The sequence below is a fragment of the Sturnus vulgaris genome, chromosome 29 (genome assembly GCF_052056855.1).
Source record: "Sturnus vulgaris isolate bStuVul1 chromosome 29, bStuVul1.hap1, whole genome shotgun sequence".
In the NCBI taxonomy this organism is placed as follows: domain Eukaryota; kingdom Metazoa; phylum Chordata; class Aves; order Passeriformes; family Sturnidae; genus Sturnus; species Sturnus vulgaris.
The window spans coordinates 4,729,127-4,752,674 of NC_142271.1; the positions used below are offsets into that span (position 1 = coordinate 4,729,127).

The 23,548-nt window shown below is 51.3% G+C and overlaps 1 protein-coding gene across 1 annotated transcript; it reads right to left on the reverse strand.

Annotated features, from left to right (window-relative positions):
• Positions 1–582: 582 nt before the first annotated feature.
• Positions 583–23,329, reverse strand: DSTYK (dual serine/threonine and tyrosine protein kinase). The gene is made up of 13 exons (XM_088180566.1): positions 23,004–23,329; positions 15,691–16,616; positions 12,630–13,344; positions 11,715–11,989; positions 10,857–10,940; positions 9,747–9,923; positions 9,119–9,248; positions 8,356–8,512; positions 6,629–6,761; positions 6,056–6,169; positions 5,509–5,623; positions 4,587–4,721; positions 583–2,581 (listed from the first exon to the last, which is right to left on the reverse strand). Exons 1-13 carry the CDS (start codon positions 23,233–23,235, stop codon positions 2,394–2,396), a joined length of 3,381 nt encoding a protein of 1,126 aa, XP_088036692.1. The 5' UTR covers positions 23,236–23,329; the 3' UTR covers positions 583–2,393.
• Between the last annotated feature and the right edge of the window lie 219 nt (positions 23,330–23,548).

Sequence of the window (23,548 nt, forward strand, 5' to 3'; positions counted from 1 at the left end):
CCCGGCGCCTCCCGGGCCGGCTCCGCCCGCTGCTCCCGGCGGGCTCGGGCAGCGGCGCCGCTCGCTCCCAGCGCGGCGGCAGGACCGGGAATGGCGGCGGCGCCGGGAATGGGCGGCGGGGATCAGGCAGCAGGAGGGCAGCCCCGGCGCGGCGCGCGGAAGGGGCCGGGTGAGCCCCACGGCCGCGCAGGAAGGTTCCGGAGTGGGGGAACGGCCGGCAGGGGGCGGTAATAAAAAAAAGCATCAATAATTAAAATTATTATTATTATAGTAATTAACTAAAATGAAAGGGCAAAGTTGGACCCTTGTAGGTAGTGCCTGGATTTCTGCTGGACAGGACTGGCTGCTTTTAGGAAAAAAATAAATTAAAAATATAAAAAAATTAAAATAAGCCCTGATTTTAGGGATAAAAAGCTGCAGAATCTCCCAACACCAACTCCAAGCAGGCAGAGAAAAGAAACGTGAGACACGCTGGAGATTTCCACATTCCACCCAAAAATCCCTCCCCAAAAATTCCACAGGGAAATTCCCAAAAAACCCCTCACGGAATTGTCCGGGATGGACACAGGAAGAGCTCGGGAATTGCAGACACAGAGCTTGGGCTTTATTCAGTTTATTATTTACACTCCTCCCTGCCCCAGCCCGAGGCCATTCCCGCTTTTCCAGACGCTTTTCCCAAGGGCCATCCTTGCTTTTCCAGAGGTTTTCCAGAGGTTTCTCCCCTCCCGGGCTCGATGCTGGCTTTGGAAAAGGGGTGGGAATTCTTGGCACGAGCAGCTGGATTGGGATAGGACAGCCAGGAATGGCAGGAGAGAGGATGGATCCATTAAAAAAACCAGTTTGGAATGCCAGGAGAAAGGAGGGATCCATAAAAAACCACGCTGGAATGGCAGAGTTTGGATCCATAAAAACCACCCTGGGAATGCCAACACAGGAACTGGATCCATAGAAAGCACTCTGGGAATAGCAGGAGAGGGAGTGGATCCATAAAAGTAACAGTCTGGAATGCCAGAACAGGGATTGGATCCATAAAAACCCCCCCTGGAATGGCAGGAGAGGTTGGATCCATCCCCATCCCGCCGGGAATGCCAGCACATCCCCCACAGGTGCAGAGAAGGAACACAAAAAAGCCTTTTTTTTTTTTTTTTTTTGGTTTTCTGGTTTTGGTTTGTTTTTTTTTTTTTTTCCTCCATAAAAAGCTCCTGCATCCATTTATTGCACAAAGAAAGGAAAAGATTCCCACTAAACCCATCCTCGGCAGTGGGCAGCTGGAATTTCAGCCAAGGAATTCCACCTGCCCTGGGAATTCCAAGGAGAATTCCCAAATCCCCAGTTCCTCATGGAGCCACCGAGGGGCCTTTCCTGCTCCAGATCAGCCCAATTCCACCCCAAAAATGCAGGAAGCAAACTGGGATTTCCAGGAATTTGGGAAAGACAACCTTGCCCATGATCCCCCTCTTCCCATGTCCCCATTTTTTTTTTTTTATTCTTTCCAACCAAATTCCAGCCGTGGAGTGAAAGTGAGGAAAAGAAGGAAGGATCTTTCTTCCCTCTAACTTGGGGGAAAAAAAGCTGGAAAAACCTCATTTTTAAAATATCCCTCTGCAGACTCAGCCCAATTTAAAACTGCCACGACATTCCCATGAATTCCAAGCCCCAAATCCCGACTTAAAAGGAATTTTGGCACTTTCCCCATGGAAAAATCAGTAACTTTAAGGACTTTTTTTGTGCTGCTACAAAGCGGAACCTCTGAGGAAAGGAGTGTGGAATCGAGGGGAGGTTTCTCCAGCCATTCCAAGAAATTTAAGGAAGCAAAGGAGAGGGAAAAAGAAGAGGAAAAAGGTGGGATTAGGGATCAATAGCTTATCCAGGTGGGGTTTTCCAAGTCCCCGTAGAAAAACACGGAAGCTTTGCTCCTGTCAATGTAAACATTTCCAGCTCCTTGGAGCTTCCCAACACTTCTTATCCTAAAGTTTTGTGCCTTTTCCTTCCCCTCCAAGAGCTCTGGAATTGCTGCCAGTGGCTGAGGGAGGAGTGGGATCCTTATCCCGGAGTTTTGGGAAGGGATTTCCCCATCCCGTGGATCACTCACAAGGCTTGGGGTGGGATTGGTGAGTCCAAAGGGTTTGGATTTTCCATCCCCTTGGCAGCACAATCCCACAGGGATCTGCCACCCCTTGGCAGCACAATTCCAAAGGGATTTGCCACCCCCTGGCAGCACAATTCCAAAGGGATACCGGGGTGGGATTGGGATGGAGCTCTCGCCCCCCTGAGCCCCCTCTGAGCTCCTCCCTTTTCCCCCCCTCGGGGCTGCCTCGGAGCTCCACGGCAGAGGCGGGGCCGCAATTGCCAAATCCCGCCGCAATTCCCGAATCCTGCCGCAATTCCCCGCTTCAGGTGGAGTCATCCAGGCCTTTGTTGGGATGCTCGGAGCCGGCCCGGCAGAGCCTGTCCATGATTCCCTGGAGCATGGGCTGCACGATTCCCAGGAGAGGCCGCTGCGAGGAGTCTCCGTCCCAGCACGCTTCCATCAGCTGCCAGCATTCCTCGTCAAACACCGGGAGCCGCTCCGGACGCACCCCTGGAAAAAACACCGCGATGGGATGGGATGAGATGGGATGGATGGTCAGGAATTCCAGGATTTGCCAGGGAATGCCCTGCCTGCTGCTCACATCCAGGGAAAACGGGCACAGGGGTCCGGGGCTCCTGGGAAAGGGGCACATCCCAGCAGTGCTGCCAAGGAATCGCTCAGGGCACTTCCAGAGGGTCAAATCCATGGAATCACGGGCTGGAACACTGGGTTGGGTTGGGAGGGGACTTAAATTCATCCCATTCCACTTTTCCCTGTCCCGGTCTTGGACACTCCCAGCGATGAAGCAGCCATGGATTCTCTGGGAATTCCATCCCAGCTCCTCCTCACCCTCCCAGGGAAGGATTTATTCCCAGTATCCCATCCAAACCAGCACAGGGAATCCTGGAATGGTTTGGGTTGGAAGGGATCACCCAATCCCATGGGCAGGGACACCTCCCACTATCCCAGGTTGCATTTTATCCATTTTTTTATGCATATTTTATTCCTTTCATCCACTATCCAACCTGGCCTTGGACACTTCCAGGGACGAGGCAGCCACAGATTCTCTGGGAATTCCATCCCAGCCCCTCCCCACCCTCACAGTCAGGAATTCCTTCCCAAAATCCCCTCTAAACCTTCCCTCTTTTACTTAATCAGCTCTTGTCCTGTCACTCCATTCCATATAAAAATCCCTCTCCCTCCTTTTTGAGCCCCTTCAAACCCTGGAAGGAGCTCTGAGATCTCCCTGGAATCTTCTCTTCCCAGCTCTCCCATTTAATTCCACTGGAATCTCCTTTTTGCAATTATTTGGGATCAGAAAAAATCCTTTTCCTGTCGGGATCCCAGTCTCCCCACCCAGCTGCACATTCCAGAGCCTTCGGAGCCAGCTCCACCCGGGAACACCCTGGAGTGTGGGACAGACACAGCCTGGCCCATCCCAGATAATCCTTCCCACGTGAGCAGGGGGAATTTCCACGGACAGAAAAATTCCAGGCACAGAGGATCAAACCTCCTGACAAAGCTGGGACAAATCCCCAAACCCAGGGAACCAGCAGCACTTGATATTTTAGGGAATTTGCTGGGACAAGTCCCAGCACTCCCCAAATCCAGGGAATCAGGAGTTGATATTTCAGGGAACAGCTGGAGCAGGTTTTTTCCCCTCTACATCCAGCTCTGTCCCATCCTCAAGGATTTGGATGTGCAGATCCCACAGCCTCCAAGTGGCAGGGATTAAACATTCCTCAGGGGATCACTCCTGGCTGCTCTGGGGGCTGATTTTCATCCCAAGGCTGTGCTGCTTCCTGGATTGAGCATGCTGAGCATTCCCTGTGCTGCTGCAAAGGAGCTGATCCCAAAAACCTCCTTTATCCCGGGAATTTTAGTTCAACTTTCAGCAGAACCTGGCCAGGTTGGATCAGTGAATATCCCTCTAAAAACTGGATCAAAAACTCCTGGAGCAGCAGGAGCAGGGCAGGGATTGTCCCCTTACACTGGGGAGGAGCCTCAATCCCTGTGTCCAGTTCAGGAGGGACATTTTGGGGCTGGAGTGAATCCAGGGAAGGGAATGGGGCTGGAGAAGGGTTTGGAGAATCCTGAGGGGAAGGGGCTCAGCCTGGAGAAAAGGAGGCTCAGGGGGAATTTGTGGTTCTGCACAACTCCCTGACAGGAGGGGCCAGCCGGGGGGGATTTGGGATCTCATCCCAGGGAACAGGGACAGGAGGAGAGGGAACGGCCTCAGGCTGGGCCAGGGGAGGCTCAGGGTGGAATTTCCTCATGGAAAGGGTTGGCAGGGGCTGCCCAGGGAGGTTTGGAGTGCCCGTCCCTGGAGGTGGCACCTGGAGGTGGCACTGAGTGCTCAGGGTGGGGATCGGGCACAGCTCGGGCTCGATCCCAGAAATCTTTTCCAACTTCAGGGATTCTGGGATTATTATTTCCTTTCACCTCTCCACCACCAGAAGAAAACTGGATTTTCCCAGCAGCTCAGGTGTTTCAGAGTTGAGCCAAGCCCAGGTACCTCTCCTGACGTTGTTCCACAGGTGATCTTTGCTCGCACACCTCTCGAAAGCCTCAGGTAACTTCACATGGCCCGAGCAGAGGTACCAGAACAGGATCCCAAAGGCATAAACATCCACGGAATTGTCGTATTTCCCTGGGAAAAAAAACATGTGGGATCAGCAGGGAAAAAAATCACTGGGAGCTGGGCAGGCTGAGAGGTGATTCCAGGGTCCCATTTCCCCAAATTTCAACCTTAATTTCATAGCAGGAAGACAAAACTTGTGTGAAACCCAGGAGCTGAGATCAAGGTTAAGCTTTCCCAGTTCCCAGGATTTATAAATTTAAGTTGTACCAGGAATTTCCAAACTGAGCTCAGGTGTGTTTTAAACACCAACACCTCAGCTCTGTCAGAGCCAAACGTCAGCCTCTCATCCCAGGAATATTCCAGGTATTCCCTAAATTCCCACAAATAGAAATGCTTCCATTTGATCCCAACCTTCTCCAAGCAGGAGCAGCTCTGACAGACCAAAACGATTTGGCTAAGTGGGATCTGAATTTCCAAGTGGTTCCAAAACTCAGGAAAAAGCCTTGGAGCAGCTGCCAGAATTCCCAGCGAATCCAAACTCACTCCAAGCTTGGAAATTCCTTACAGGGAATCCTTCCTGGAGTATTTCCCTATGGAAAGCCAAGGATTTCCAGCTTCCTACTAATGATAATTTACCTTTCTAATTGCAAGGCTGTTAATTACTTCCGCAGAGCTGACCAACCCCATTATCCCCTGTCAAGGGCGGCACTTAAAATACAGGAAGAATCCACAGCGTGCTTTGAAAGCAGGGAATTCTGTGGGGTTGGAATGTTCTCAGGAGCAACTGAGGGGTGAATTCCAAGGAATTTCCCTGGGAATTGCATTGGCAGAGCAGTGGATTCGGGGGGGATCCTACCTGTGAACAGCTCGGGAGCCATGTGGATGGGGGTGCCCACGATGCTGCCAGACATCATCGCCTCGGGTTTGCAGAAGCCCAAATCTGTGATCTTGGCCCGATTCTTTTTGTCCAGCTGGGGGGAAAAGTCACAGGCAGGCAGGTGAGAACCTCGTTTCTCTCGTAAAATATTGATTTTTTGATATAGATTCACACCGGGAGGGCTGAACAGATGGTTTTAACTCATTTTCTCTGATTTCCTGCCTGCTCTCAGGCCTTTCCCTGGAGGCATCACTTGTCTCCCACACCAGGAGTGTGGCTGGGATTTCAGGGAAGCAGGAACTGGAAATCCTGCTCATGGATTAAGCTGTCTGCACTCCAAAGAAATCATTCCCTGCTGCCTTTGCCCCAGGCTTCCAGCCAGGAAAGGAAACAGCCAAACCTCCCTGTGGCTGAGACCAGCACAGCTTCAAATATCCTGTGTGGAGAAAATTATTCCCTCACTTCAAGATTCTTTTTCTCCACTACAAAGGCTCTGGGATGAGGCAGAGGCAGGGATTTTCCTTACCAGGACGTTTTTGAGTTTGATATCCCTGTGCACCAAGCCCTGGCTGTGCAGGTACCGGATCCCTTCCACCACATCCAAGGCAATCTGCAACCGTGGCTCCAATTCCAGCCCAGCCTGAGGGGAAAAAAACGGATTTTATTCCTAAAAGTTACTTTGGTCTGCTCTTCTTTATCAAAACGCTGAAAATTGAGCAATTCCAGCTTTGTTTTATGGATTAATAGGGATTTTTTTCAATTAGAGAATCACAGATTTGGGGTTGGGTTGGGAGATTAAAACTCATCCCATGGGCAGGGACACTTCCCACTAAACCAGGTTTACTCTGAGGGGAAAAACACAGATTTTATTCCTAAAAGTTGCTTTGGCCTGCTCTTCTTTATCAAAACACTGAGAATTGAGCAATTCCAGCTTTGTTTTATGGATTAATGGGGATTTTTTTAATTAGAGAATCACAGGTTCGGGGTTGGGTTGGGAGATTAAAACTTCCCACTAAACCAGCTCGCCCCGAGCTTTGTTCCCAGCACTTCCAGGGATAAAATCACTATAAAACCAATATTTAATAAGGGAATTTGGTACCTTCAGGCCCGTGTAGAGGTCCCTGTGCAGCCTCTCCATGATGAGCAGCACAGCAATGCTGGAGCCTCCCCCGTAGCTGTAATCGATCACGGAGCCGTGCAGGTGCACCAGCCTCTCGTGGGACTGCAGGGACCTGCAACGGGTTCAGCACAGAAAATCTGGGTCATTTTTATCCCTGTCCTCCAGCCCGGGTCAAGGAAAGAAGCCCCAGAGTCTCTGCAGAGGGTTCAGCACAGAAAATTTGGGTCATTTTTGGTCCTGTCGTACAGCCCAGACCAAGGGAAGAAGCTCCAGAGTCCCTGCAGAGACCTGGCACAGGCTCAGCACAAAAACCTGGGGTCATTTTTGGCCCCTAAATCCCTTCAAGGACCTGAAGAGGGCTCAGCATTAAAAAATTTGGGTCATTTTTGCCCCTGTCCTCTAGCCCAGGTCAAGGAATAAAGCCCCCGAGTCCCTGCAGAAGGTTCAGCACAAAAACCTGGGGTCATTTTTAGCCCCTGAGTCCTTTTCAGGGATCTGCAGAGGGTTCAGCACAGAAAATTTGGGTCCTTTTTATGCCTGTCCTCCAGCCCAGGCCAAGGGAAGAAGCCCCAGAGTCCCTACAGAAGGTTCAGCACAGAAAATCTGGCTCCTTTTTGGCCCCTGAGTCCCTGCAGGGACCTTAAGCAGGCTCAGCACAAAAATTTGGGTCCTTTTTGGCCCCTGAGTCCCTTCAGAGAGTTCAGCACAGAAAATCTGGGTCATTTTTATCCCCTGTCCTCCAGCCCAGACCAAGGGAAGAAACCCCAGAGCTGCAGCTTGAGCAAAAATTCCCAGCACAGCTCAGAGCAGCACAATCCTCAGCTGTCTGAGGCAATTAAACTCAAAAAATAAAAGCCTTTTTAAAGGTTGGAGCCACAAAAAAGCCCATTCTTGTGTCAGCTGGCTGTGCCTGCAGCTGTTTACTGCAAACCAGCTGCTCCCTGCACTGCACAGCCATCCTTGGCTTTTTTTGGGGATTCAGGCAGGACAAGGAATGGGAAAAGAGGAAGGATTCACCACCAGGAGTCAGGGGAGGAGAATTGCTGGTTATTATGGTCTGTAAATTGGAATTTATTTGGAATTTGGACAGCAGAGAATCCGATTAAGGCAGGAAGGAGCAGCCCTGCCCATCACAAGGTGCTGCACGTAAGTAAAAAACTTATAAAAGGAAGGCTTTATAAAATCATGACCTAAGCCTGTTACTTCAGCTAAGTGCAGTTAACAACTAGCATGAAAAAAATCTAAAAAAAAATAAAAACCAATTTACATAACAATCTATTCTTACTAAGAAAAACAAGCTGCACCTATGGAAAAGAAAAAGTCTATCCCATGAGGGAAAAAAATATATAAACACCAATATGAAAAGAGAATATACACACAAACACCTTCTAATTAAGAAATTAAGTAGCAAGAAAATTACTAACCAATTAAAGTTAAACACAAAACCTTGAAAAACTAAAACCACTAAAACTTTCAAGTGCTGTGCCCATCTTTATTCACCAATATTTATTTTAGTGTTCTATGGTTGAGCATTCCAGGAGCTCCAATCCCACATTCCAGAGTGGAACTGCAGCAAACCTGGATCAGAGCTCTGGGCTGGGTGACAAAGGGGACACCAGGCACAGCCTGGGGGCTTTTCCAGCCTGAAATAATCCTGGGAAATCCAGCAGATCCCCATGGAATGGGGGAAGCTCTCAGGTACAGACCTCATGTAGTGAAATTCCAGTGCCAGGTCGTTCCAGTGCTTCTCGTCGGGAGGGACGACGGATTTGAGGGCGCAGGGGAAGTGTCCCCCCCAGGTGTCACACAGGTACACCACCCCGTACTGGCCTCGGCCCAGCTCCCTGCCCAGCCTGGGCTTCCCTGCAAGGCACAGAACCCTGGAATCACCCACAATCCAAGGCACAAATCAGCCCCCAATCCAAGACACACAAATCCCTAAAATCAGCCCCAATCCAAGGCACAAAATCCCTGGAATCAGTCCCCAACCCAAGGCACAAATCCTTGGAATCAGCCCACAATCCAAGGCACAAATCCCTAAAATCAGCCCCCAATCCAAGGCACAAATCCCTAAAATCAGCCCCCAATCCAAGGCACAAATCCTTGGAATCAGCCCCCAATCCAAGGCACAAATCCTTGGAATCAGCCCACAATCCAAGGCACAAATCCTTGGAATCAGCCCACAATCCAAGGCACACAAATCCCTGGAATCAGCCCCCAATCCAAGGCACACAAATCCCTAAAATCAGCCCCCAATCCAAGGCACACAAATCCCTAAAATCAGCCCCAATCCAAGGCACAAATCCTTGGAATCAATCACCCCCAATCCACATTTTTCCCTCCTGCACACTGCCAGCCTGGGCCAGCGGAGGAATTTGGAGGTGCCAGGTGAACCCTGACTGGAAAACGCAGTGAGAACCCCAAAGCCTGTCCCACAGAGCAGGAATCCATTCCCACAGGAGCCCTCACCGTGCAGCAGCACGTCCTGCAGGGATCTGCTCTCCAGGGACAGCCGGGCCAGCCGGGGCGCGTGCTCCTTCCTCACCTTCAGCCACAGGTCCTCGGTCCTCTCCAGCCGGCCCGAGTGGCCGTCCTCCAGCTGCAGGGACAGCGACGGGGACACCACGGGGACAGGGATGGGGACAGCACAGGGATAGCACGGGGACAGGGATGGGGACAGCACGGGGACAGGGACAGCACACCCTCAGTGCCAGCACTCATGGCTTATGCACTGACAGGTTCTAAACGTTCTGACATTTCAGAAACATTAGAGAGATATGGATATGTGTGTATAAAGTGTGCATAAAGTGTGAATAAAGTGTGCATAAAGTGTGCATAAATATTGCATATACTTACTGTATATACAAATATATGTGTGTATATATACATATACAATACATGTATATATTATATATATGTGTATATATATATATGTAAAACATATATGAATACATATTTTTGGAGTTAAAACCCCACACTCCCATTCCCATCCCAGGGCAGTTTTTGGTAGTTTTGAGTTAAAATCCCCCTTTGCCATCCCCATCAGGGGCAGTTTTTGGTAGTTTTGAGTTAAAATCCCCCTTCCCCAAGCCCTGACCTGGCGCAGGGAGGCAGCGAAGGCCTCGTGGGAGCTGTTGAGGCGCGTGCGGAATTGGCTGCAGATGCTCTTGGCCAGTTTGGAGGCGCTGAGGCTCTCGATGGCATCCTGGGCCACCTTCCTCTTCCACTCACTGGTGATGGCCGGGGGGCTGACCCACGTGAGCCGCTGGATTATCTGGGGGATCACACACTCAGTCACAGAAATCACACAAATCACACACTCAGTCACAGAAATCCCTAAAATCAGCCCCCAGTCCAAGGCACAAATCTCTGGAATCAATCAGTCCCCAATCTAAGGCACAAATCCCTAAAATCAGTCCCCAAAACAAGGCACAAATCCCTAAAATCAGTCCCCAAACCAAGGCACAAATCCCTAAAATCAGTCCCCAAACCAAGGCACAAATCCCTGGAATCAATCAGTCCCCAAACCAAGGCACAAATCCCTAAAATCAGTCCCCAAACCAAGGCACAAATCCCTGGAATCAATCAGTCCCCAATCCAAGGCACAAATCCCTAAAATCAGCCACAATCCAAGGCACAAATCACACAATCCCAGAATCACCAGGTGGGAAGAGACCTTTAAATCATCGAGTCCAGCCCAGCACCTGCACTAACCCATGGCACCCAGTGCCACATCCAGCAACAACTCGACTTTTCCTCAAATAATCCCAGCTCAAACTGGCAACAAACTCCAGATTCCTCCTCCTCCCTCCCCAGGACAAGGATCCACTCCTGGAATTCTGTGGTTTCTAATGAAGGCTGAGGCATAGCAATTTAATTACCCACTAATTACAGGAAGTGCTGCATCCAACACCTGGAATTTCCACACCTTGCCCCAGGAAAAAGCTGCTTCCCTGGAGATTTCACCCATTTGGGGACACCTCTCCCTGATTTTTCCAGCAATTTTGGGATCAATCCCCTCTGGATGAGACTCTTGCAATCCCAGAATTGTTTGGATTGGAAAGGATTTGGAATTTTATCCCATCCCAGATCCATCCAAGCTGGCCTTGGGCACTTCCAGGCATGGAAATCCCCAGGAATTAAACTCACAGAGTGAATTTAGGGAGCAGCTGAGAGGATTCTTTGCTCCAAAATTCGCTTTTTTCACCTGTTTGATCTGTTCCCACAACATCCTGGTCACCGTTGAGCCCGAGTGGAAAGTGACCTCCACGTGATAGGCTGCATTCAGGATCTGGAAAAGCAGAAAAATGGGAATTTTCCTCTGGGAAAAGAGAGAAAAAAAAAATGGGAATTCTGACAGCTAGGAACTTTGCTAGAGCCTGTGAAAATGGAAAAAAATGGGATATTCCATGAATCACTTGGTTAATTGATTTATTGTGTTCTTTCATGGCTGTTTCTAGGCTGTAATTTGATTATTGTATACAAATTTAGGAAAATGACTGTTTCACTATCCCAAATTCCCACACATTCCCGAGCTGTTTCCCTGATTTTCTTGCCTACACCTCTCTGGAGCAGCAAAAAGGCCTTAACTGGGCCAGACCTGTTTGAGGTAATTTATTCATTATCTCATGGCTGTTTTTAGGTTGTAATTTGATTATTTCACACAGATTTAGGAAAATGACTGTTTCACCACCCCGAATTCCTGATTTCCCCATGTTTCACCACCCCAAATTCCCCTCCCCTGGCAGACCTGTTTGAGGTAATTTATTGATTATGTCATGGCTAGTTTTAGGCTGTAATTTGATTACCATTGATTTGTTGATTATCTCATAGGTGCTTTTAGGTTGCAATTTGATGATTTCACACAGATTTAGGAAAATGACTCTTTCCCCACCCCAAATTCCCATTTTCTCCCCACGTTTCACCACCCCAAATTCCCGATCCCCCCCCCGTGTTTTCCACCCCAAATTCCCGATTTTCCCCCACGTTTCACCACCCCAAATTCCCATTTTCCCCCCGTGTTTCACCACCCCAAATTCCCATTTTCTCCCACCCCATCCCAGACCTGTTTGAGGTAATTGCTGGTGATGTGCACGGAGCCCTCGCGGGGTTTCTCCAGCCCCCGGGCCGGGTGCACGGAGCCCTCCCACGACTCCTCCAGGCTCTTGAGGCAGCGCTCCAGGGTGCCCACGAAGCTCTCCCGCAGATAATCCACTGAGCTGATCAATTTATTGGCCACGGCCTGGTTGAGCCTGGAGATGATCAGCTCCTGGATCTGCTGGATGCAGCGTTTGATGTCCTTGGAGCTGACGGGCTCGCCGTTCTCGGGGATGATGATGTCTGCAGGAAAAGGGAGGGAAATGTCCTGGAGGTGTGGGATTGTTGGGAGAACGGCTCCTGAGGGAGCCCAAACTGCTCCAAATGGTGTTTTAAAAATGTTCTTCTGCCATCATCCCAGAACTGCATTTTTATCGTTTTATCCAAGATTATTAATTATTATTTTATCCGAGACTATTATCATTTTATCCAAGATAAAAAGAGGGAAGGGAAGGGAAGGGAAGGGAAGGGAAGGGAAGGGAAGGGAAGGGAAGGGAAGGGAAGGGAAGGGAAGGGAAGGGAAGGGAAGGGAAGGGAAGGGAAGGGAAGGGAAGGGAAGGGAAGGGAAGGGAAGGGAAGGGAAGGGAAGGGAAGGGAAGGGAAGGGAAGGGCCAGAGGAGAAGGAAGGGGAAAAGGGACCAGAGAGACATGAAAAGGAAAGAAAAAGGAAAGACCGGAAGACACAAGGAAAGGGAGAGACTAGAGGTTACAAGGAAAAGGAAAAACCAGAGGACACAAGGAAAGGGAAAGACCAGAGGAGGCAAGAAAGGGAAAGGGAAAAGCCAGAAGAGACCAGACCAGATCAGACACACACAAAACCACATCAAAACCCAGCCCCTAAACGCACCAAAACCCAGCCCCAACCCCTCCAACCGGGACCCACCTCGGAACTCCATGCTGGCAGCATCCTCCAGCAGCTCCTCCTTCATGTTGCCCAGCGTCTCCACGATCATGTCCTTCATCTCCTCCTGCTTGCGGTTGGCGATGCCCATGAGGGACTCGTAGAGCTCGCTCTCCTTCCTGCGGGTGTACTCCAGGCGCTTGGGGGTGATCTGCAGGTCCCTCTGCATGTCGAACGCCTGGTTGATGAAGATGTTGAGGCAGCGCCCGTGAACCTCGCTCAGCCTCGTGGCCGCCTGCACCAGGTGCTGCTGCAGAACCTGCCTGGAAAAGGCGCTCAGCAGCCGCAGCTTCTCCAGCATGGAGGAGCCGGGAATGCCGCAGGGGCTGGACGGGCTCAGGAACTGCAGATCCAGCAGCTGCCGCTGCAGAGGGGATTTATCCCGATCGGGTTCGCTGCCCACGGTGGATTTGTCCCGATCGGGTTCGCTGCCCACGGTGGATTTGTCCCGGTCGGGTTCGCTGCCCACGGCGGATTTGTCCCGGTCGGGTTCGCCGCAGGGCTCCGAGACTCGCAGGAAGAAGATGGGAAGGGAGAATTTCTCTTTGATTTCCCGAAGTTCTGCCTGGTCCGACGGGGACAGCTGGGGCTCGCTGATGGCGAAGGTGACAACGGGAAGCACTTGGTTCACAAACTCGCCCAAGGTGGCCTCAGCTGACTGGAAACCCCGGCATGGAGCCACCACGATGTCCACTTCCTGGGGAAAAGGAAAAAAATCGGTTTGGAGAGGGTTTTTTCCCCTGCGGAAAAACGCCCTGGGATTCATCCACACAGCGAAAAAAAATGGAATTCTTCAAAGTAGATCTGGAGTCTTCCCCCCTTTCCCTTTCTTGTCTCTTCTGGTCTTTCCTTTTCCTTTTTCTTTCCTTTTCCTCTCCTTGTCTCCTCTGGTTTTCTTTTCCCCTTTCCCAGTTAGGCTGATCTCTGGACAACTTCAAATTCCTTATTTTGAACCAAATCCTTGGAATTTTAGCCCAGTTTAGGGCAAGGCTGATCCCTAACTCCAAATTCTTTATTTTGGACCAAATGCCTTGGAATTTCCACGACAAAGTCCTGGAATTTATGCACAAAGCAAAAAAAAAAACTGAATTCTTCAAAATTCTTCAGATCTGGAGTCTCACCTGCAACAATTCCAAATTCCTTGCTTTGCACCAAATCCTTGGAGTTTTAGGGCAAAATTTAGGAGAAGTGTCCCAGGAAGGAGCCAGCACAGACAAGCTGGAATTTTTCACCTTATCCCTGTCCTATTTTCCATCAAGCCTGCAATTCCTGGATGGTCACAGCATCCCAGAACCCCAAACAAGAAAGAAAATCAGGAATCAAGCAGCTCTTGATCCAGAAAAAATCCAGGAATTCAGTGGGATTCCAAGCTGCAATTCCTGGATGATCCCAGAACCCTAAACATGAATCAAAATCAGGGATCAGACAGATCCTGACCACAGTAATTCCAGGAATTCCGTGGGATCCCCTCAGGGCCCGCTGGAGTGTGGAGAATTCCTCATTTCCAGAGCAGTTTAAAGCATTCCCTGGCTCCATCCCAGTTTTTTGTCCTGTTTTTTCAGGCTCAGGGCACTTTAATCCCTCTTTGCTCAGTGAGCTGAGGTGCTGAAAACCCAATTTTGCGCCATTTTCACCCAAATTTCTCCTCAGACAATGACTGCAGGCCCAGCTCAGCCTTTTTCCTGCTCCAATTTGATATTTTGCCTTCCAAGAACAGCCTGTGACTCACTCCAGTCTGACAATTCCTGCTTTTATTTCATTTGGGAGCTCATTCCATGCCTCCCTTATTCATCCCAGCTACTTTTATACCCCCAGATTCCACTTGAAATTCTCTTTGTTTTGTTTCACACACCCAATTTTGCTCAAATCCCACCCTTTTTTTTTTGTTTCCATGGAAATCTTGAGGGGAAAAAAGTTGAGTCACAAAATAAATCTCAATTAAGTTGATTTCTCTTTAACTTTCCAGTTTTGTCACAACGACTGGAAGTTTTTCATTCCCTACAATCCTTACACTTTTCATCCCAAAATTCCAAATCCAACAAGGGCACGAAAAAGAAAATAAATCCAAGGAAAACCAAGTCCATCCCAGCTTCCAGGCACAGCTGATTGGATTTAGGGAAGCAGCCAAGTGTTTGCTCCCACTGTAAATCCCATAATAATCCCAATATCTATCTGGTCCCGTGGATTATTCCCCATGACCCTGCTGAATTCCTAAAATCCCCAAGGAATCGGGCAGCTCTGCCAAAATATCAGATTTTCCATCCTGATATTAGAGGTTTAAAAATATCCCAGAGCAGCACGAGGTTCCCACAGCAGCCACCCCATGGAAATGGGATTTGTGGTTCCCTCTCTGCTCCTTTTTGGGGAAAATTTGGGATTCAGGAATCCTGCAGGAAGAGGAGAAAAAGGGCCAGGGGACAGTGGCAGTGCCACCCCAAGCTCCCCACAGACCAGGGACAAGTGGGGAATTGGGAATTTATTGATCAGGGCAGGGACAGTGGCAGTGCCATCCCAAGTTCCCCACAGGGCAGGGACAATGAGAATGGGGAATTTATTGATTATGGCTATGGGACAGTGGCAGTGCCAACCCCAAGACCAGGACAGGGACAATTGGGGAATTGGGAATTTATTGATCAGGGCTATGGGGCAGTGGCAGTACCACCCAAAGCTCCCTGCAGGGCAGGGACAATTAGGGAATTGGGAATTTATTGATCAGGGCAGGGACAGTGGCAGTGTCACCCCAAGCATCCCAGGGACAGTGCCAGTGCCACCCAAAGCTCCCCAAGGACATTGGCAGTGCCACCCAAAGCTCCTCACAGAGCAGGGACAATTGGGGAATTGGGAATTTATTGATCAGGGCAGGAACAGTGGCAGTGCCATCCCAAGCTCCCCAGGGACATTGGCAGTGCCACCCCAAGCTCCGTGCAGGGCAGGGACAATTGGGGAATTGGGAATTTATTGATCAGGGCTATGGGGCAGTGGCAGTGCCACCCCAAGCCCCCCACACGCCCCCTCTCAGTGCCCAGCACGGTGCCACCCTCACCTTGAGCAGCGCGTAGGGCAGCACCACCTCCAGCTCCGCCACCCTCTGCGCGGGATCCTCGGCGTCGCCGGGCACCTGCAGGTCCTGCTCGGGGATGGTGTCCCAGTGCCCGCTGTGAGCTGCCAGCGCCTGCACCAGCTCGTACTGCCCGGGCAGTGCCAGGCTCAGCCGCGTCCGTGCCCCGTGCGTGAAACGCACACGGCGGCGCCGGCAGCGCTCCTCAGTGCCAGCCCCGGGCCTGGGCCGGTCCCCGGTGCCAGCCCCGGGCCTGGGACGGTCCCCGGTGCCAGCCCCGGGCCTGGGACGGTCCCCGGTGCCAGCCCCGGGCCTGGGCAGCAGCTCCTCAGTGCTGGGCGTGGGTGAGGGCAGCAGCTCTTCCGTGCCAGTCTCAGGGCTGGGAAACAGGTCCCCGGTGCCAGGTGCGGGCAGCTCCTCGGTGCCAAGCGTGGGCAGCAGGTCCCTGGTGCCAGCCCCGGCTGAGGGCAGGCCCCCGGTGCCAGTCCCAGGTGAAGGCAGGTCTCTGTTGCCAGTCTCAGGTGAGGGCAGCTCCTCGGTGCCAATCCCGGGTGAGGGCAGGTCCCCGTTTCCAGTCTGGCATGAGGGCAGCTCCTTATTGCCAGTCCCAGGTGAGGACAGCTCCTCGGTGCCAGCCCCAGGTGAGGACAGCTCCTTGTTTCTAGTCCCAGATGAGAGCAGATTCCTGTTGCCAGCCCCAGGTGAGGGCAGGTCCCCGGTGCCAGCCCCAGGTGAGGACAGGTCCCCGGTGCCAGCCCCGGGCGCGGGCAGCAGCTGCTGGCCCAGCAGAGCGTTCAGTAGCCGGCCCTTGGCGCCGCAGTTCTGGCCCAGGATGAGCAGGCATGGCCGCCAGCTCACCGAGCGCTGCAGCTGCTCCTCCTCGTGCCGCGGGAACCAGGCGGGGCCGGGGCCTGCAACGGGACAGCACGGCAGGGTCAGCCCTGAGGGGAAAACGGGGATTTAGGGGATTGTTCCTGAGGGGAAAATGGGCATTTAGGGGTCCGTCCCTGAGGGGGAAACCGGATATTTAGGGGCTCACCCCTGAGGGGAAAACTGCATATTTTTAGGTTCATCCCTGAGGGGAAAATGGGATATTTAGGGGTTCGTCCCTGAGGGGAAAATTGGATATTTAGGGGCTCGCCCCTGAGGGGGAAACTGCATATTTTGGGGTTCATCTCTGAGGGGAAAACTGCGTATTTTTAGATTCATCCCTGGGGGGAAAATGGGGATTTAGGGGATTGTTCCTGAGGGGAAAATGGGATATTTAGGGGCTCACCCCTGAGGGGAAAACTGTGTATTTTGGGGTTCACCTCTGAGAGGAAAATGGGATATTTAGGGGTTCATCCCTCTGGGGAAAGTGGGACATTCAGGGGTTCATCCCGGAGGGGGAAAATTGGATATGCAGGGGTTCATCACTGAGGGGGAAATTGGATATTTTGGGGTTCATCCCTGCGGAGGAAAATGGTATATTTAGGGGATTTTCCCTGAGGGGAAAATTGAATATTTAGGGACTCATTCCTCAGTGGAAAATTGGATATTTAGGGGTTCATCCCTGAGGGGAAATTTGAGATTTTTAGGGGCTCATCCCTGAGAGAAAACCCAGCAGCCCGGGGAGGGATGAACCTCAGGGAAGGCACTTTGCTGGCAGCCAGAAGGTTCTGGAACAGCCTCAAACCCCTCAAACCCAGAGCCCACAAATGTCCCACAAACCCCACAAACGTCCCTCACACCCCACAAACGTCCCTCAGATCCTACAAATGTCCCTGAGAGCCCACAAACCTCCCTCAAACACCACAAACATCCCCCCTCCTCGCTGCTCCAACAATAAATAAACTGGCAGAGTTTGCAGGGGTTGGTTTGGAGAGGAAGAAAAGGAAATTTCTCCACATCTGCCTCCCTTCCCGAGCTCGATGTCCTCACCCTCCTTACTCATCTTCCCTCAGCAGCGTCATGAGCGAAGAATTCCAAGGTCAGTGGGATGGAACAACTCCCTGCCCTCACCTGGTTGCACTAATTCAGCCCCCGGGGCTCAGTTTGGCTCCTGGTTTCTTTTTTAAAAAGTCCTAAATCTGGCTTTGGGAAGAGCTAAATTCAGCGTTACCCTCGTGCATAGCAGCAGGATGACTCTGAGCCCTAAAAATGTGGAATAACAAACAAATCCCTCATCTGCTGCGCTTCAGGAATACAAAAATTCCAGGGCACAAGGGCCAGGAATGAAATTAAATGGGAAATGGAGGTGCCAGTCCCTAAAAATGCCCAGTTTGAGAGCTACAAACCATCAGGATTGCTCTGGCACTGGAAGGAGCAGCAGGGATTTTACAGGGAAGGTGCTGTTAAAATTCTTCTTTTCATGAGTCATGTTCTGGCAGCCCAAATTGTCAGGAAAACAAGATCCTCCCCTTCACCAGGATCCTCCTCACACGCCAAACCTGATTAAAGAGATCCTACAACACGTCCTGCTCCTCACTCTGACAGCTTAATCACTCCAGTTTAATTAAAACCAGCCAAATTTGGAGCTCTTTGTGTAGTCTTCGATTGGTTTAAAGCTTCTTTAAAACCCTGCCCGAGGTTTGCATTCCTCTCAAATCCTCCAGCTGGAAATAGGATTTTGGCAGAGATTTTTCTACCCCGAAACTAAGGGAAAATTCTCTTTGTGGCTCAGCACTGCACCTCTGCCCCACAGAACCCCAATTCTGAGCCCCAAACCCCGAGTTTGGGAATAGTTTAAGGCAGGAATTTCTCCTTGAAGTGCGATTTTTGAATTTGTTTTCCAAACAAGCCTTTCAAGAGCCACATCAAGTGACCAGAGGGCTGGAAGCTGACCAGGAGCTCACAAAAGATAAAGATCTGTGAAAAATCCCACAAATTGCATATTTGAGCCTTCATCTGCAGGATGAAGGATGGCTTTGATCTGGGGACATTCCTTGGAGCTTCTCCTGGGATTCAGGCTCCAGAACATGAAAAAAGCAATTCAGGGAGGGCTGCACAGGCAGAGCCTTTTCCCTGCTGAGGCTTCTGAAGGGAAAAGAGGCAGCAAAGCTCCCTCTCCTCATTTCAGGCAGGTTTGGAATTTGTGGATCCTTAAATCCAGCAGAAATATCCCCCAAAAAATCACTGAGATACAGCAGCTTAACCGGAATTGTTGAAGATTATTGATATGGATGGAGATGCAGAATCCTGGGATGGTTTGGGTTGGACCTTAAAGCTCATCCTGTTCCTCTGCCACCTTCACTATCCCAGGATGCTCCAACCTGGATTTGGACATTCCCAGGGATGGGGCAGCCACAGATTCCCTGGGAATTCTATCCCAGGGCCTTCTCACTCTCACAGGGAGGAATTTCTCCCTATATCCCACATAATCCTTCCCTCCTTCAGCTTGAGCCCGTTCCCTTTATGAAATTCCCATACGAAAATTCCTTTTCTAGTCTTCTTGGAGCTCTTTTGGCTACTGAAAAACTGCTCCAAAGTCCTCCCAGATCCATCTTTTCTCCAGGATCCAAAGTTAAAACACCTTCCCTGTGATTCCACACCCCATGATCAGCACAGACACGGATCCAGGGTGGGAGGGACTCAGCAAAAAGTGGGATCAGAACTTCTCCTGAGGTCTTCCCAAATCCATCTTTTCTCCAGGATCCAGGGTTAAAACACTTCCCAAGGTCCTCCCAAATCCATCTTTTCTCCAGGATCCAAGGTTCAAAAGCCTTTCCCTGTGATTCCACACCCCATGATCAGCACAGACACGGATCCAGGGTGGGAAAGACTCAACAAAAAGTGGGATCAGAACTTCCCAGAGGGATGCAGCAACATTCCCGTGCCCAGAGGGGCAGGAGCTGGAGCTCCATCCCGGATCCATCCCGGACCCCAGCTGGGATGGGCCATGTGATGAACACTTCAATCCAGGGAGCCCCAGGGCGTGCACATCCCATGAATTCCCGGGATAAAAGGAGGCCTGTCCACGGAACAAGGGCGGCTCTCAGCAGGAATCGTCTCCAAATCCACTCAAAGCTCGGATTTATGGAATCCACAGACGCTCCAAGCATTGACTCGTCCCTCTTCCACCACTTTGATGGCCTCACTTCCCCTTACTCCACTTTCCACGCCCTGATTTTGCCAATATTGGGGCTTTTCCAAGGATTCCGGCCATTTCTGAGCTGCTGGCTGTGACTTCCAGCAGGCTTTGACCACCACAAGATTTAATCTCAACACTTTTGTATCCACTGAGGTGTCCAAAACCAACTTGGAGTAACCTGGAATGTGGGAGACTGGATGGGGTTTAAGGTCCTTTCCAACCCAAACGAGGCTGGAATTCTAAATAAACCCACTTTTAGTTCCATATCAGCACAGAGGTGTTGATTCCAGGAGAAAAAAAAATCCAATTAATTCTGATTTCAGCAGCTCCAACGGCTGCAGAACCAAATTCCATCCTCTGAAGCTCTTTGGGAAATCCTCCTTTCATCAGAGGAGTTATTCCACATATCTCTCCCCAGCCACCTTTCCACTGCTCTTAAATCCGACTTTTTACCCCCAAAAGGAGCCCTGATATTTAGGGGATCACAGTGACATCAGCAGAACTCACATTTGAACAGGATAAATCCCTCAGTCAGCAGAGATCAGCACCAAAAACACCTCCAAACCCTCCGGAGATCTCCCTAAAAATTATACTTATTTATGGAAGCTGAGCCCCAGCATACACCATTAAGGGAACCCCCCAGCTGCTGCCCAAAACTCTGGGGATTTTCTCCAAAATTCCTAAAACAAAGCAAAAGAATCCTCCAAACCCTCAGGTTTCCAGGTCAGATTGTTCCAGTTATTACAGGCACAGCACAAAGAAAACAACCCCAATGAGCTAAAAACAAATTGATTTTTTTTCATATCTTTACCTATTTTAATGTTGCAAGTCCCTAACTCAGGTTTTGTTTTTACAGCTCCCCAGGAAACCTCAGGATTGGAGGAAACCATTCCCAAAAGGCAATTCCTGCAACACCATCCCAAGATTCTGTTTGTACAGCCATATAAATAATCCTTTAATTATTGCTGTATCTCAAGTGATTTTTTTTTTTTTTTGGGAGGGATTTTTTTGGCCTGAATTAAAGGATCCACAAATTCCCAGCCTGCCTGGAGCGAGGAGAGGGAGCCCTGGGGAACAGCCAGGATTTTGTTGACTCTCTGGGAAGAGCAAACACGACTTTCCCTTCCCTCACAAACAGTGGCTGCCCCTGGATCCAGCTCAGTTCTGCTCCCAGGAGTAACCTCAGAGTAACCTCAGAGTAGCAGCCTTGGAATGCTGGGTGTTGTGTCACCCTCCAAGCAGGGAAAGTGGGAAATAAAAGGATTTATTTGCTCCTTGAGCTCACCTGAGAGGCTCAGGGGCTGCTGCTCAGCACATACTCAGCCCTGGTTGTGTTTGGAAGCTGATCCAAAGGGAATTTCCATCCCTGTGCTGTCCCCATCTGTCCTGCAGGTGCCCCAAAGGCAAACCCTTCACATCTGTTCGGTTTTCAAGACATCCACGTTTATTTCCCAGGTTTCTTTCCCACTTCTGCCCCCGGGGAATTGTGTCCTGTCCACTCCACTGCCCAGTTCTCTCTGTGCTGCACAAAACTGACCCTGCACAAGTCCCTGGGCAAAATTCCTCCACTTTGGAACCACTTGAAGAGCAGATTTTGGGGAAAAGTCAAGGAAAAATGTGCTCCTTAAACCTACTGACACCTAAAATCCTCCTTAGGGGAAAAAGGACAATTTCCACAATCCTAATTTGATGGCAGCCACGTCCAGCTTGGCTCTGGGGACTCCCAGGGATGGGGCAGCCATGGATTCTCTGGGAATTCTATCCCAGCCCCTCCCACCCTCCCAGGGAAGGATTTATTCCCAATATCCCATCCAAACCAGCACAGGGAATCCTGGAATAGTTTGGATTGGAAGGGATCACCCAATCCCATGGGCAGGGACACCTCCCACTATCCCCTGCGTGCAATTTGATCCTTTTTTAACACTTTATCCATTTTTTTCCATTTCATCCACTGTCCAGCCTGGCCAGGGACACTTCCAGGGATGGGGCAGCCACAGCTCCTCTGGGAATTCCATCCCAGCCTCTCCCCACCCTCCCAGGGAAGGATTTATTCCCAAAATCCCATCTATCCCTGCCCTCTGGCATTCCCTGTGTGTTGGCACTCCATCCCTTGGAAATAATCCATTTTTTCTCAATTCACCCTAAATCCTTATCTTCTTCAGGCAGAACAATCCCAAATTCCAAGCATCACAGGCTCACCTGTCCTGGCTCTGCCCCTTCCCAAAATCTTGCTCCCCACCCAGCCTGGTGAGAGGGGCAGCAGCCACTTCCCAAAATCCCGATGTGTTCCCAAAACCTTTCCAGCCACAACTCCACAGTACCACAAGGGCAAAACGAACCCCAAATCAGCCCAAAAACATTTTTTTTTTTTTTTTAAACACAGACAGAAAAAACTCAACACCTCAAACCAAGACTTGGAGTTCAAGACAAGGAGGGACAAGAATCCTGGACAAGTGGCCAAGAGAGATGACTCAGGAGCCATTTGGGGATGAACGAAGAAGATCTTTATGGACTTTTCACGTCTCACTGAGCTCCTCTCACGAGACAGTCTTATGGAAACACCGAGTGCTGCCCGTGGCAGCAGAGGGGCCACCCGCAGCTCTGTTTGTCAACAGCAGCAGATGACCAGAGAGGCCCTGAATGAGGCCACTATTCCCACGGAACTCCGGGACAAACAGGGAATGCCGGCCCCTCATCCCACCCAGCCAGGTGCTGCCTCCTCCGAACCCCACTCCCTGTGGGGCTGCAGCTGCAGGTGGGGGTCAGGGACAGGGGGAGAGTGTCCCCATCATGAAATCATGGGAAGGAGCCACAAGGATCATGGATCCAGCTCCTGCCCCAACAATCCCACCCTGAGCATCCCTGGGAGCGGGGGCCAAACGTTCCCGGAGCTCTGCGGTTGTGTCCATTCCCTGCAGAACCTGCTCAGTGCCCCAAAACTCTCTGGGAGAAGAATACTTTCCTCATATCCATCCTAAATCCCCCCTAAATCACCCCCTGCCCTCCTCCCTTCACCCCACAAAGCCTCTCACACCCTCCAGGCACCTCCAGCCCTGTAACCCCCATTACAGCCCCCTCAAGCCGGACACTTCACTCCGCACCGCAACCCTCACAAGCCCTCCCGAGACCCCCTCACCCCTATAAACTTCCCCTTTACCCCCACAGATCCCTCACCCTCGCACCCCCCGCCCCAGCGAGGCCTCCCCGGCCGCTCCCGCCGCTCTCTCACCGCCATCCCCGGGACCCCCATCCCCATCCCCGGCGGAGGGGGGGCCGTCACCGGCAGGCGCCGAGGCGAAGGGATGTCCCTGGGAGTACTTGACATCGCGGAAGAACCTCTTGGTCTCTCGCAGGTTGTGCTGTAGCCGCGCCAGGTGCCGGTTGTAGTGGCCGAAAGAGCGGCAGAGCTCCCGCACAGCCCCGCCGGGACCCCGCCATGACGGGGCCTCCTCGCCCTCCATGTCCTCCGGGTCCGCCCCGCTATCCCCTCCCCACCGCGGGCCGCACTCGGGCCCCGCCAGACTGCCGCTGTTCGGGGAGGAACCTCCCCGAGGATTTCCTGGCCTCCCGACCCCCCCCACCCCCCGCCCCTCCCGCCTCCCCGACCCCCGCGGCCGCCGCCTTCCCCAGAGGGGAAGCGCCTCCACCAGCCGCGCTGCGTGTGCGCGGAACGTTTGTCAGCGCGCCGCAGGGCAAAGGGGGAGGAGGCTGGGCGCACCCCGCGCGCGAGGAACGCTGGGAGATGTAGTTTATTTACGCTAAAATGTAGTTCAT

Excerpts from the sequence above, each read along its gene's own strand:
- DSTYK (XM_088180566.1), bottom strand. The coding sequence starts at position 23,235 with ATGGAGGGCGAGGAGGCCCCGTCATGGCGGGGTCCCGGCGGGGCTGTG. Across the intron at positions 16,617-23,003 it reads TGGGGGTCCCGGGGATGGCG|GCCCCGGCCCCGCCTGGTTC; the intron begins GTGAGAGAGCGG and ends GTCCCGTTGCAG. Across the intron at positions 8,513-9,118 it reads GCAGGACGTGCTGCTGCACG|GGAAGCCCAGGCTGGGCAGG; the intron begins GTGAGGGCTCCT and ends TGTGCCTTGCAG.